General features: G+C 38.4%; 1 protein-coding gene across 2 annotated transcripts in view; it reads right to left on the bottom strand.

Annotated features, from left to right (window-relative positions):
• Positions 1-14,468, bottom strand: part of LOC131067560 (uncharacterized) — a 213,518-nt gene that overhangs the window by 122,525 nt on the left and 76,525 nt on the right. Inside the window, exon 7 of one of the 2 annotated variants that reach the window (XM_058002637.2) lies at positions 12,225-12,353. The exons of the other annotated variant lie outside the window; for it this stretch is intronic. Within the exon in view, the coding sequence (XP_057858620.2) occupies positions 12,225-12,353 (129 nt within the window). The remainder of the gene's footprint in view (positions 1-12,224; positions 12,354-14,468) is intronic. 2 annotated transcript variants of the gene reach the window in all.

Here is a 14,468-nt window from a genome sequence, read left to right as displayed (position 1 = left end):
ACAGCTTCTGACATCTGGAAGCATCTGAAGGAACTGCATGAGACATCCGACAAGAGCCAAGCATTCTTTCTAAAAAATCAGTTGTTCTCCATTATGATGGACGAACGTATGTCCTTACAGGAACACCTCACGAGGATTAAGGACATTCGAGATCAACTCGAAACTATTGGTCGGACTATGGAGGAAGAAGACATGGTAGTAATCACTCTGAAAAGTCTTCCGAAATCGTATGAACACTTCATTGAGACCCTCAATATTACTTCCACTAATGTTGATCTGAAGTTTTCAGAATTGTGCACCAAACTTCTACAGCAGGATCGCTGGAAACAGCAGTTTGGTAGTGGTACTACATCAGCCTCCTCGGAAAATGCCTTCACAGCCCAATCCTTTCACAAGGATAAAGGCAAATTTCAGTCCTCTCAGTCTTCTCAGCAGAAAGGCTCTTCTCAGACGCAGGATGGAGCTAAGAAGAAGAATGTGCAGTGCAATTACTGTCACAAGTACGGCCATATGAAGAAAGATTGTCGTCAGATGCTCGCTTCTGAACAAAAGAAGCAAGGAGGGTCACATTAGAAGGCGCATGTTGCTGAACATTCCGAGCAGAAGGAGTTTGCCTTTTATGCCTTTATGGCTAAGAGGTCTTCAGATCATGCCAGGTCTTCTGCTTGGTACATCGACTCTGGTGCATCACGTCACTTTTCTCATCGGCGTGACTGGTTTACAGACTTCTCACCTTTCAGTGATTCTGTTGTATTTGGCGGAGGTGAGGAGTATACAGTTGTTGGCAAAGGCACTGTTCAAATACAGTCTGGTGGCAGGACTCTCATTTTTCTGAATGTGTACTATGTTCCTGGAATGGAACTTAATCTGCTCTCTGTCAGCCAGATTATGAGGAATTCTCCTCAACTAGATGTGGTGTTCAGTGCTCACAAGTGTTCCATCATTGATCGGGAGACTCGTCTTACTGTTGCTGTTGGTCTAGAGGATCATGGCCTATATAGGCTTCTTGACACTGGTGATTCTCTTGAAGTGGCTCTAGCAGCCCGTATGTCTCCTCTCGGCACTTTGTGGCATCAGAGATATGGACATCTCAACATTCAGTATCTCTCTCAGCTATCTCGGGAGGGACTTGTTTCAGGGTTACCTGATATTCAGACTCAACATCTTGGAGTATGTGGCGCCTGTCAAGCTGGCAAACAGCATCGGACTTCATTCACACATGGAAAGTCTTGGCGCGCATCTAAGGTACTTCAATTACTTCATGCTGATATTTGTGGTCCTATGAATACATCTTCTGTTACTGGTTCCAAATATTTTTTGCTTATTGTAGATGATTTTAGTAGAAAGATGTGGGTGTACTTTCTTAAACATAAATCAGATGTATTTAGTATCTTTCAGAAGTTTAAGTCCTTTGTTGAAAAAGAGTCTGGACATAGTATCATTACTCTTAGGACAGATGACGAGGGGGAATTTTGTTCTTCTGCATTCTCCAACTTTTGTGATACCCATGGCATCAAACGCCAGTTGACTACACCCTACACTCCTCAGCAAAACAGTGTTGTTGAGCGTCGCAATCGTACGGTTGTTGAGATGGCTCGCTCTATGTTACAACACAGGAGTGTTCCGAATAAGTATTGGGCTGAAGCAATGTTTACTGCTGTCTACCTCCTTAACCGTTCTCCTACTCAGGCTGTTAAGGGGAAGACTCCAGAAGAGGTTTGGTCTGGTCGGAAGCCTCAGATCAGCCACCTGAAGGTTTTTGGCTCTGTTGCCTATGTTTGGATTCCAAATGCTAAGCGCTCCAAGTTGGATTCCAAAAGTCAGAAACTCATGATGACAGGATACAGTGATCACCATAAGGCCTACAGACTGATAGAGATAGACACTGAACGTCTTATCTTCAGTCGTGATGTTGTATTTGATGAAGACAGAGGATTCTTTCAGTCCCCTTCTTCTGAGCAGAGTTCTGAGGATCAGCCTCACAGAGTTCTTATTCCATTAGGTTCCCCTGATGGGAGGGATGATGCAGAATCTATTTTCGATGATGCACTACCTGAGTTCCCTCCGGAGAATAATCCTCCTCTTGCTGCTCCTGTTCCTAATCCTGAGCCTCTTCCACCTCCTCCAGATGTTCGCACTTCTACTCTCCGGCCTAAATGGTGGGCCAAGACCATTGGTGATCTCAGGGATACTGAGCTCATTGAGGGTAGAACCTCCCGTAATAAGAGCAAACAGCAACATACAGTCAATTTTGCTCTCATGGCTAACATACACAGTGTTTTTGAGCCTCAGACATACTCAGAGGCTAAAGGTATACCTGAGTGTGAAAAGGCTATGGAAGCTGAGTTCCAGAGTCTTCAGAAGAATCACACTTGGGCCCTTTCTAATCTTCCTTCAGGGAAGAAGCCCATTAGCTGCAAATGGGTGTACAAAGTAAAATACAAAGCTGATGGAACCTTAGACAAGTATAAGGCTCGTCTTGTTGCTCGTGGGTTCTCACAGAAAGAAGGCATTGACTACGAGGAGACTTTTGCTCCTACAGCCAAAATGAGTACCATACGGCTCGTTCTTGCCTTGGCAGCCCAGTTCAGTTGGAAAGTCCATCAGATGGACGTCAAGAGTGCTTTTTTGAATGGTGACTTACAAGAAGAAGTCTACATGACGCAACCCCCAGGATTCAAGGTTGTTGGTCAAGAACAGAAGGTCTGTAGACTAGTCAAAGCACTCTATGGTCTGAAACAAGCTCCTCGGGCTTGGTACATGAAAATTGATAAGTACCTGACAGATCATGGTTTTCAACGGAGTCCATCTGATGCAAACTTGTATATCAAGCATTCTAGTAATGATATTCTGTTTGTAGTTGTCTATGTGGATGACTTAATCATTACTGGCAGTTCAGCACATTTGATCACTGGGATCAAACAAGATTTGTGCCGCACCTTTGATATGATAGATTTGGGACTTCTACATTACTGCTTAGGAGTTGAAGTCTAGCAGACTGAGCACAGTATCTTTCTCTCTTAGTCCAAGTATGCCAGAAGTCTTGTGGACAGGTTCAGAATGCAGGATTGCAAACCTGCCTCTACTCCTATGGAACCCGGGCTCAAACTTTCAGCTCAGTCATCCTCACCAGTTGTGGATGAATCTCTGTTCAGGCAACTAGTTGGCAGCCTATCTATCTTACTGCCACTAGACCTGACATCAGTTTTGCAGTGAGCTACATTTCACGCTTCATGACAGCTCCCAAGGCTGATCATTGGATAGCAGCGAAGCGTGTGCTGCGTTATGTGAGTGGCACTTCTGATTATGGACTTCTGTACACTCAGAATTCTGATCCTATACTCAGTGGTTACACAGATTCTGACTGGGCAGGTTCGGTTGATGACCGTAAGTCTACAGCAGGGTATGTGTTTAGTTTGGGATCTGGTGCTATCACATGGACTAGTAAGAAGCAGCAGGCAGTGGCTCTCTCCTCGACAGAAGCAGAGTATCGGGAAGCAGTTAAGGCATCTTGTGAGGCGGTTTGGCTTCGACGAATGCTTGCGGATATGCATGTCTCCCAGGCAGGTCCTACTCCCTTCTTCTGTGATAATCAGGGAGTGCTCAAACTCGCCAAGAATCCAGTCTTCCATGAAAGAACCAAGCATGTGGAAACTCATTGTCACTATATTCAACAGCTGGTTGAAGACGGATCCATCCAGTTGCTGTATGTTCCTACCTCGGAGCAGCCAGCAGACATCTTCACCAAGCCCCTTGGTCCTGATAAATTTGTAAAATTCAGGGGGTCTATAGGTGTAGTTAATAGATTGAGCATTAAGGGAGGGTAATAGAATATTAAAATAATGTTATTTTTAGTATTAATGCTCAATAGTGTATATTCTATTTTGGTTAGATCGTCTTCGATCTTCTCAACAGTTTCTTATTAGAAACTTGCTATTCTTGTAAATATTCTTGCTCATTCTGTTAATTTAATCAATTCTTTGAAATCCATTGTGTGTCTCGCACTGTTTTAGTAGAGCTACCTAGATAATAAAAAGTTCATTATCAGTATTGTTTTGAAGTCTTATTTGTTATCAAGTGGTTGCATGGTTGCATATTTTCTTCAATACTTAGAATAGATTTGCTTTAAGTAATTTGCTTTGAAGTTGTTAGATGAATGAAGGATTGATAATTTAGATTGGTGAAATTTTGCTTTTTTTGGATGGATGATTTTCATTCAATGTGTAAAGTTAGCCTGAGGTTTTGATGCGGATGCTTAACTTCTACTTTGAGTAATATTTTTCAATTGTTGGTATTATTCATAAGTGTGAAAATCTTAAGCACAACCCTAGAAGATTGCACCCACTTTGCGTAGTTGTCCAAGTGTGGTGAAACAAAGTGTCGTTACCGGTTTCACCCAGTCTTTACCATCTCGAGTTCATAGGAATAGCTTAGAAGTAGCATAAAATTCCCAAACCCTTATCCTTTTTATCTTTTTTTGAAATCCCAAATCAGAAAATCCAAAAACAAAGAGCATTTATTGATAAATTCGTCTAAGTCCAGCTTGTGAATGATACTAGTTGTCAAGCATTAGTCCCCCTTGTATTTCAGCACACACTACCCAAGAAGCTATCCACATAAAGTCGCTCGTTCGCACATATAGACCTTGGAGTCGCCTTGTGGTCTTTCTCGCAATCTTGGCACAAGTAGTGATTTTGTTCAGGAGAGGATAGAGTATCCTTGGATATTTTATTCTAATGTTCGATATATGATAAAACGTACACCAACACAATCCTCTAAAGATTTGGTTCCTTAGCACCATATCTTTCCCGCCATGCATTTGAGATGAAAAAAAAGAAAAACAATTCAATCTCATTATCCAACTTTAAGTTTTGATATTTAATAATAATATAAAAAGAGGAAAAGTTTTTATTTTTAAACTTAAATTATGCCCTTAATAGATTTTTACCTGGCTGTAATGATGAGGGAGTTGCCTTGCATATATCACAGGAAAAGAGATCTCCTTGTGCAAGTCTAATGATCTCAATATCATGGACTATTTGTGCTGCAACACCAAAATCAAGCATCATCAACTCTATAATTGTGTAGAGCCTATTTAGGACTTCCTCATCTGCCTTGAAATCGAGGCGAAATCGGAATGTTGGATTAAGGAAATAAGCAACTAAGTGTAGGGGCTTGTGAAGCTAGAGGTGCAATCGCCTATCAATGATTTCGCAAATGGGACGATACTTAGCTTAACTTCAGCATAAATGGATCTAATGGCCTCCTTGGCCCTATCCATGCCCTCATATATGTAGCCCATTGTGGGCTTCTCCCGTTCAACAACTCAAAGAACTACCAATGTCTCTATGAACTGCAATTATTGTGAAACATTAACATAGGTAAGTGTGAACAAATATAACCAAATAAAAGAAAAATATGAATAAAAACATAATGTAGAGTTAGATTTACCTTTACGATCTCCACAACAAGTACCCAAAAGTGTTGCTCATTAGACATCCAATTTGCCACATCAATCCTCACATTGCTCTTAGCATACGATGAGGAAGCCCACTCCTCACTAACTAGCATGAGCCTCAAAGCTCCCTTTGCCTAAAGCAAGAATTGTAACGTGATAAAATTTGTTGCAAATCGGGTTATTCCACGATGTGCCAACTCCTTCTGCCTCATTAGGTTGAGGACCCATGTGTGATTGTATATGAATTTACAAATATTTTTAGCCATCTCCACACATGGTTTGATCCATGGAAACTTGCCAAGATCCTCCAATATGAGGACAAGGTAATGAGCAACATATGGAGTCCAAAACAATGATGGGTGCCTATCCAATAGTAGTCTACCTATAGCAAAATAATTTGTTGCATTGTCTGTGAGCACTTGCACCACATTCTCCTTACCCAACTCAGCTAAGACTTCCTCCAAAGCTTCACAAAGGAATACGACATTTTTGGTGTTTCCTGAAGCATCAATAAATTTGATAAATACAATGCCATTTGAGAAAGAAACAAAATTAATGATTCAATAAAACATAAATTATTAATCACTAAATCAATGCATTTTAGGAAGTACATTTCTATTTCTTCTATCCGTCCAACCATCAGTCATGATGGTGCAACCCTTCCTCCATATCAATCACTACTCCTCTATTGTGGCTTTCACATCAACCACCTTTTCTTTCAAAATCGGGCCCTCTATTTCGTCATCACTAGAGGCTTTAAACCCCTCACCACAAACAATAATGGCATCAACCATGTTTTGCCAATAAGGAGACCTAACACATCACAAATAAATTAAATAAAATTTTAAATTTGAATTCGACATACCTCTAAATATAAAAATTTAAGAGGTAGAGAATTATGTTATAATTTCTACAACAAACAAACGAAAAATAATTACTTGTCTGCACGGAATGGAATGGTGCAATAGAACCAAAAGTCTCTAATTACATGATTAGCTACATCATGTATGTTTTTGTTCCAACATATGCTCTCACGTGACCGTTGGGAACCTAAAGTAGGGTGTGACAACATATATGAATCCAACCTAGATGCATGAACTCTAGGCCCAATGCTAACACTACCACTAGCACTACCAACACCTGAAGATGGACAAAATGGAGGCATGGAAGAAGACTTCAATTCCACCAATGGCTGTCATCTCCTCTCTTTGCGTCTTTTTTAATTTTGTTTTTTTTCTCAAAGGTTTCTAGTTGCACTCACACTTCACACATAAACCTCAACAAGCACTTTTGGGCATGGATTAGCATCATGGACTGGTATATTTGCAAGATGGTATTTCTATCTATTAATGCTTCCTCCATGAAAAGGTGTTTTGTAATGGAAACAAGTTACATATAAATAGAGAAAAATTAACATTTGTGATTAAAAATTAAACAAAAATTAAGTTAAAAAATGTAAAAGAAAAATAGTTTTTTTGTTTTTCTTTTTGTTTCATGCATAATGAGTAACCGAACAATATTCTACATTCGACTTCGAAACAGCAGAGAGAAAGTAATATACTGAAAATTGATTGAATGTTCTAACCTTATTATAACAACAGCAATGCTTGCATTTAAAGAGATACATTTACCAGTCCACTCACTGATCAGCAAATGTGAATGATGCATAGTAAAGGACATATAAACTCAGCAACAAAAATAATCACAAATGGAAATACATGCCATAATTCTAATAAGGTGCACAGCTGAGTATTCTCCTTCCAAAATTAAGATACAATCGAAAAACTTCAGGAATATATCAATAAAAAAGCCAACAACACATTATACTACTGTCAATAGTCTCCAGTAAGCTTATGAATCATGCAACAGCAACAACTATACCAGACATTCTTTTGCTTGCTTATACTTTCCTTGTGTGGGGTCCAAAATGACCTGCTGAAGTACCATGAACAGTGATAAAGATTTCAGACCAAGTTTTGACTTCGACCATCTTGTTTAACTCATTCTTCTTCACACCCAGGGCATCAAAATGACCCTCGACCAGCAAGAAAATGCTTCACCTGAGCAATACGGGAGATGGCAGCCCAAAAAAACTTTTTTTGAGTTGATTCCCACAAACTCCCCATGCCCTGCATAGACTAGGTTTCGGCCAGCAAATTAACCACAAATCCTCCAAAAATCCAGCAGCTAAGCAAATAAAATCACAAGATAATAGCCATGACTCCGCTCCCTAATTCTTGTGTCTAACACATAATAGATAGAACTCGTTTAAATATCCCAAGTTTCTCACAACCTTCCTAACTTCTCACGACCAAGGAAAGATGTGTTCAAACAAGAGGTCACACCTTCTAATCTCCTCACGACCAAGGAAGAGAAGCAATCAAACTTACTAAAATGTCCATGCCAAGGTGACCACCATAACGTTCCACGCTAAAAATTAATGATTAATCTATACGAAGGTTGTTGGGATAATTCCATGTCAAGAGAAAGCAAATAAAGTAGCCACCCAAAATAAACCTTCAAAATCCACCCCAAAGCACTCCAATGTTATTTTGCCATTAAACTCACAGTGGATGTCTACAAGATAAATCCAAATACAGCACCCTTATGTAAATACTGTAATCTATCCTGGTTTCATGCAAATTTGACACTGAAAGAAACCACACCAAAAAAACTCAATTCTCTATGCTCTATGAAATACCTGTTCGACATCTCCAATTAATTAGCAAGGTTATATCTTTCACCATCGGAGCTAATTTTCTTCAAGGGGTATTTTGTCCTTAGAAAGGCTAAGATGAACCAAGTCCAAATCTCCAGAACCATGCAAAGTTTTCTCAATAACAAAGAAATGTCAAAAAATAATAAACTTCTTCAACATATTGAACATGACCTCCAAAAACAATTTTAACTCCAAGTCCAACTCCCTAATGAAGGTTTTGCAATCTTTTAATTTAACTTTATCATCTCCTTATGTCTCCCTATGTCGGCACCCCTTTCTAAAAAGCACTTTATTTAATAACTTTAAACCTTATAACTCCCTAGGCACCAAATAAAGTTACTTTATTAAATTATAAATGTAAAGTTAAATATTTAATTTAACTTTAAAATTATAGCGTTATTTAAAATAATCTCTAAACATCTTTAGTCACAGAGAAATCATCAATTTAAGCAATCACCAACTATCCAAAAATAGTAACTCTGCCAATAGACTAAAACAGTGTCCAGACTATCACTTACTATAAATAGTAAGTACGGAAAAATTGTCTGAAACCCCTCCATAAGGTGTCATACAACTCCAATAAACCATTTGAGCTCATTGGCAACATTGAAATACTTCTCTGATCAGGCTAACACAAACCTTGAAATTCAGCTCCAACTGTTCTGCAAGAGAATCTGAAAATGGGAGCATTACACAATGACACTCTTTGTAGAGTTTTAGGCCTTCTAGGCTGTTATATGCTGTTCTTGGAGGACACGATTAATTATAGTAAGTGCTCATTTTGGCACTGGCATCATTCTTCAGCATCAGTTATGTGTCGGCATGTTTGGTTTCAATTTCTAGTGCCTTGGCGGGACTTTCTACATTGTGGTTGAAATTATTTCAATATTTGCACTAAAGTTATAAAGTAATCTTTTAATATTCACTTTAGTGTTTAAATATTATGAAGTGATGCTATATCCCCAATTTGGATGCCTAAGGACATGGAATATTGGGACTTAAGTTGTTTTAAAATGTTAAACAGATTATTTTTGAGGGAAAATTGCCCTAGTTCCCTCCAACTCTATATAAAGGGATTTTGGCTCTCTTTTCATCATTCGGAGTTGCATGCATGCCGAGATGCTGCTGGAGTGAACAACGAAGTTCTCCCAAGGTTGATCGAGGATGGAAACCCTCATCAATATTCACTAGTTTCAATGGTGAAAGACTCATCGTAGCTGGTTTAGTGTTGACACAGGAAACACACTATTCTTCAGAGAGTGTCAAATTTCAAAGTTCCAGAAAATGAAGGTTTTTCAGGTAAACTAGTTTGCAAGATTTCAGAGATTGTTAGTGACTGCTTTTGGCAGTTTTGGAGTGGTTTTTGAGCAGGTTGCAATTGTGTTGGTGTTGTCCGTACACCCTTCTAGGGTTGGCCATCCCCCTCTTTCTGGTCACCAAGGTTGATGGATTGATCTTTTGGTTCTGGGTATTGTCCCATCTGATTTCTCAGAGCTGTGCAATCAAGTCTGTTGCTTATGTTTTCTATTGGGTCGAACCACTTATGCAGGCCATTTCCCTCCTTTGGTGAAGAAAATTGCTTTTAGAGGATAAAACCTAAGAAATTGTGGGTTCCTTTTCCCAAGTTAAGTAACTGAGAAGCACTTTTTAGTCTGTCTGAAGCTGACATAAAATTTTCGGTGAAGTCGTACCATTTATCTGGGGATTTCAATATATGGCATGAGATTCCAGGGAAGCGGTGTCTAAGTTGTGGATCTTTCCTCAGCCCCAAAGCCCAGCTCCCTAGTCCTGTTTGAATCAGTTTTCAGGTGGAAAGGTTGAGTTTAATGTAGTTATGAATTTTAGCTTGAAATTGCCCCTATCCGTCCTAGCACCAGTTTGCCCTTCACGAGGTAAAAATACTGTTGGGACTTCCTGTGAATAATTTGAAGGTGTTTGGGAAGCTGTCGAATATTGTTGGAGTGGTTAGAAGGAAGCCTGTGATCAGAGAAGGTGCTAATGCAAGTTTGGGAAACTGACATGGAGTAGACACTCCTTGCTGTTGATAACTGTAACAGTCACATTTGCCAGCACAATGTCTCAGGTTTGAGATAGCAGACCCTGTTACACTCACATGTTTATCCACAAAGTTTATGACTGAGTTCAAGGTCTTGATGCATAACTTGTCCAACGCCATAGCTGGAAGGGGATGTAAGCTTGTTTGGAGTATTTAATCGGAGAATAAGTTGCCGTTAGTTACCAACAGTTTGATTGCAGCAGATTTGCAAGAGTTGCATCATCATTCTTGAAGTATTTCCATTGTATGTTTCACATAACAGCTCTTTGTATTGAAGTGACAAAATCCCAAATGAACAAAATCCAAGCAAACCTGTACCAGCTAATGTAGATATAATCAGACTTATATGACAGCAGATGAACTTAACACTGATTTTCTATATCAGATTATATGAAAGTTGTAAGTTCTAAGTTTGCAATCTATATTTTGATTTCAATTGTCAAAGATTTAAAAAAACATTAGGAGTAGCCTTTACACAGATAAGTTATGAAATTCATTGACACTACTAACCTGCTCAGATCAAGGAAAGTATGTTGTTTGGTTAAAATTGTAGTTGTACTTAAAGTTATATAAAACCACTTTGCAAAAGTAACAGCTAGCTTGACCCTGACAACAAAAGTTTACCTATAATTCAAAACAATTATCATGTATCCCATTAGAGGAGCAGTATAGCTGAATTGAGCATGATACAAAACCCATCCATCATAACCACTGCTAAGGTCTAGGATATGTATTCTTCCAATAAACTAGGATGATAAAACTGTGCTTGAATTTGCCATGTTTTTTATCATTGTTTTGAATGATCTATGAGTACTGCAGTTGACTAGAATACTTGTGCTGTGAATGTCACATTGTTCTTGTATACATTGCTTACTAACATAAAGATGCATTTATACTTGAAATTGAAAAACCCAAAAAGGATTCATATCTAAAAGTTAATTTCATATGGTCAATAACATGAGAATAGGATATTACAACTCAACCATGAGGATCAAATTAAGGACAGAACTGACTTAACCTAAATATCATCTGTTAAGAATTTGTACTAGCATATTGTTTATGACTAAGACTTTACTACTAGTGTACCTTCATATATATTGACTTGGAACCCTTAAGTCAAAGTTGTTCTTTTGAAACCTTTGAATGAGTTGTCGACACTTTTTACACGAGGAAGGATGTTTTTTGCCATATCTGGAAAACTTTTTTTTTTTAAATTAAAAGTGAAGAACTTGGTCTCTTAGCACTTTTTAAGAGAACGAGTGACTGAAGATAGTTATTCCTGTGTTTAATGCTATACCAGAGGTTTGAGTTAGGATGATGACTGCTTATAGATCTTACCTGATTGATTAAACTTCAATAATGAATTGACAACGTATTTTTGTAACTACATAATCCTTGATTGAGTACTACTAGGAATCCCTTTAGAATTATGCGTGTATTTCCTATTATCACAAAAGAAATTAAGAAAAAATATTAAAAGGTATTTTAAAAAAATAGGCTATTAAATATTAGAGGTCAACTTATTCATATGTTTCCCTTAACGCCCATTTGCTTATTGTTCTGTTAGAAAACTAGTAATTTGCATTGGTACTTACAAAGGACAAATAGTAAATACAATTTATAGCAAGCAAAATATCTCCTCAAGAGCATGCATCAATACATACAAATTTGCTTTAGAAGGGTGATGCAGGTTACATTCATGGCAATTACCCAAAACTTGCAATTTATGATTTTAAATATAAATAAAAGATTTATTGTTAACTATTAGGAAGAAAGCAGCTCTGAATGCCAAGTGTTTGTTATATGAGTGATAGGTCGGCAATATCCCTCACTAAAATGTGACCTCACACCCTTATGATTATCCAAAAATGCCATAAATAAAAAGAGCACAATGATGAAGACCAGACAATAACCAACCCAGATCATCAAAAATTGTCTATTAATTAGATATGCTGAAAAAGAAGATAGTGCAAAGTAATTTAAAAAAATACCACTGGCGATGATATAACAAACTGTACAACTGAAGTATCAAAATCATAATTTGAGCCTCTTGATATTTGACACACATTATTGGGCACAGGCAAGAAACAGGGACTTAAGTCCCTAAGATATACTCCTCCCTGTGAAGCAACATAAACAATAATAGAGTCAGCAGCATCATTGTTAATGTCCCTTTTGTTAAATTTACAACCAGAAAAGCATAGAACCAATATTCTGAAACTCAAAATCACACAAGAACAATTGCACAATTATTTATCTTGGGAAAACCATCCACTTGAGAGTGAAAAACCCAGCCACACCAAAAACGATCCTTTATTGAATGCACAAATCTGAATACAATGTTCTCAAGCTTAATCAGGGGATAATCTAATCAGGATTGTTAACACTTAACAATCAACAGTAGAAGTCTTTTAACTGTTCAAGCAAAGCCGGCTAGCTTCTACAATACATGCAACACATTATATATCTCACAGATACTAGAAATAATGATTAACACATCAAGAAGTGATCATACACTGATCATATACAAAGTGGCAGAAGCAGATACAAAGATCGCTGAAGCAGATACTATAAAAACTCACAGACCCGATGATCACAGTTACAGATACAATATTGTCTCACTCAGACTTCTCTTGAATAATCACGACACGCTAACTCTTATGCAAAGACTTGACACTGCCCATAATGTCTATATCGAAGGTAACTGGAAAGCCAATGCTTGATGCACACAAAATGCTTAACAGCAATTACAACCCACGTCGTTCCATGTTTCATCAGCATAAAGATCCACGTGTTCATTGTCTTAATCGAACCTCTTGCTGGATAAAATGAATTCCGATAATGATAGAAGACACTCCCGACTAGATCGTTGCCAGCAAGCACGAAACTCCCATATGAGCTTGAAACACGACAACGCTAGCAATTCAATATGGACGGTGACATTTTTCATAGAGAGTCATTTCACCTTCAATCATCTTTGAAGCATCAAAGACAAAAAACGTGAGAAACCATAGAAAAATAGAACCGAACAGCAAGGCTCGTGAAAGAAGCAGAAGAATGAAGGAATGGCTCAACATAGCCGAACTAAGAAAGCTTGAGAACAAGGTAATCATCAGCAAGGAGTTTGCACAACCATCGCAGGTATAATGATGTCTCCTACTGCTACAAAACATTAACACTCCCTCTTAGCAAAGGAGATATCATTTACAGATTTTCAAGTCATGAAGTCTCTCAACATGACAAACACAATGGCTACACCCATATGTGTAAAAAAAAAAAAAACTTTATCACGGATTCTCTCAACGTGATAGCATCATGGATTCACTCAACATAATGTTCACCATGGCTACTCCCATGTGTGATATAAACACCAACTCTCATCACGGAGTCACTCAACGTGATGTTGTCATGGAGTCTCTCAACATGACATCCACTATGGCTACTCCCATGAGTGGAGAGAGAAACAAGGGATTTCACCTCAAATTTCTCCGTCACAGAGAAAAAATCATTACAAGGGCTTTCACCTAAAATTTCTCTGTCTCAAAGAAAAAATGCATTACAAGGGCTTTCACCTCAAATTTCTCAGTCACAAAGAAAAATGCATTACAACATGAAATGAGGATCATTGAAGCTGAGCCTCTCTTAGCAAGAGCATCATTCTCCACAATACCAAGCTTATCTCGAAAATAAGAAAACTTCACTCTAGGAAGTGGCTTGGTGAGAATATCAGTTGTCTGCTCATCCGTGCAAATGTACTTGAGCTCAACTGCTTTCCTTTGAACCATACCTCTTAAATAATGAGACTTGATCTCCACATGCTTGGTTCTATCATGAAAAACAGGATTAACTGAAAGCTTCACACAGCTTTGGCTGTCACAAAGAATCACAGTTGGTTCCAAAGGCTGCCCAAACAATCCTGCAAAACTGAGATCAGGTCTAGTGGCAGTGAGATAGATGAGGCTGCCCACTAGTTGCCTGAATGTCGTTTCATCGACCGGAGGTGAATCAAAGTTGGCTAACAACTTCAGCCCCTTCTCCATAGGTGTGGGGGCAGGTATGCAATCCTGCATCCGAAATTTTTCAAAAAAACTTCGAGCATATTTAGACTAAGAGATAAAAATGCTATCAATTGTCTACCAAACCTCAATACCCAAACAGTAATGGAGAAGCCCCAAATCTATCATGTCAAAAGCTTGACACAAATCCTGTTTGATTGCGGCAATCAAATGTGCTGA

Source organism: Cryptomeria japonica, chromosome 10 (assembly GCF_030272615.1).
Source record: "Cryptomeria japonica chromosome 10, Sugi_1.0, whole genome shotgun sequence".
Classification (NCBI taxonomy): Eukaryota; Viridiplantae; Streptophyta; class Pinopsida; order Cupressales; family Cupressaceae; genus Cryptomeria; species Cryptomeria japonica.
The sequence above is the reverse complement of the archived record's forward strand: the minus strand, read 5'-3'. Positions and strand labels throughout refer to the sequence as shown.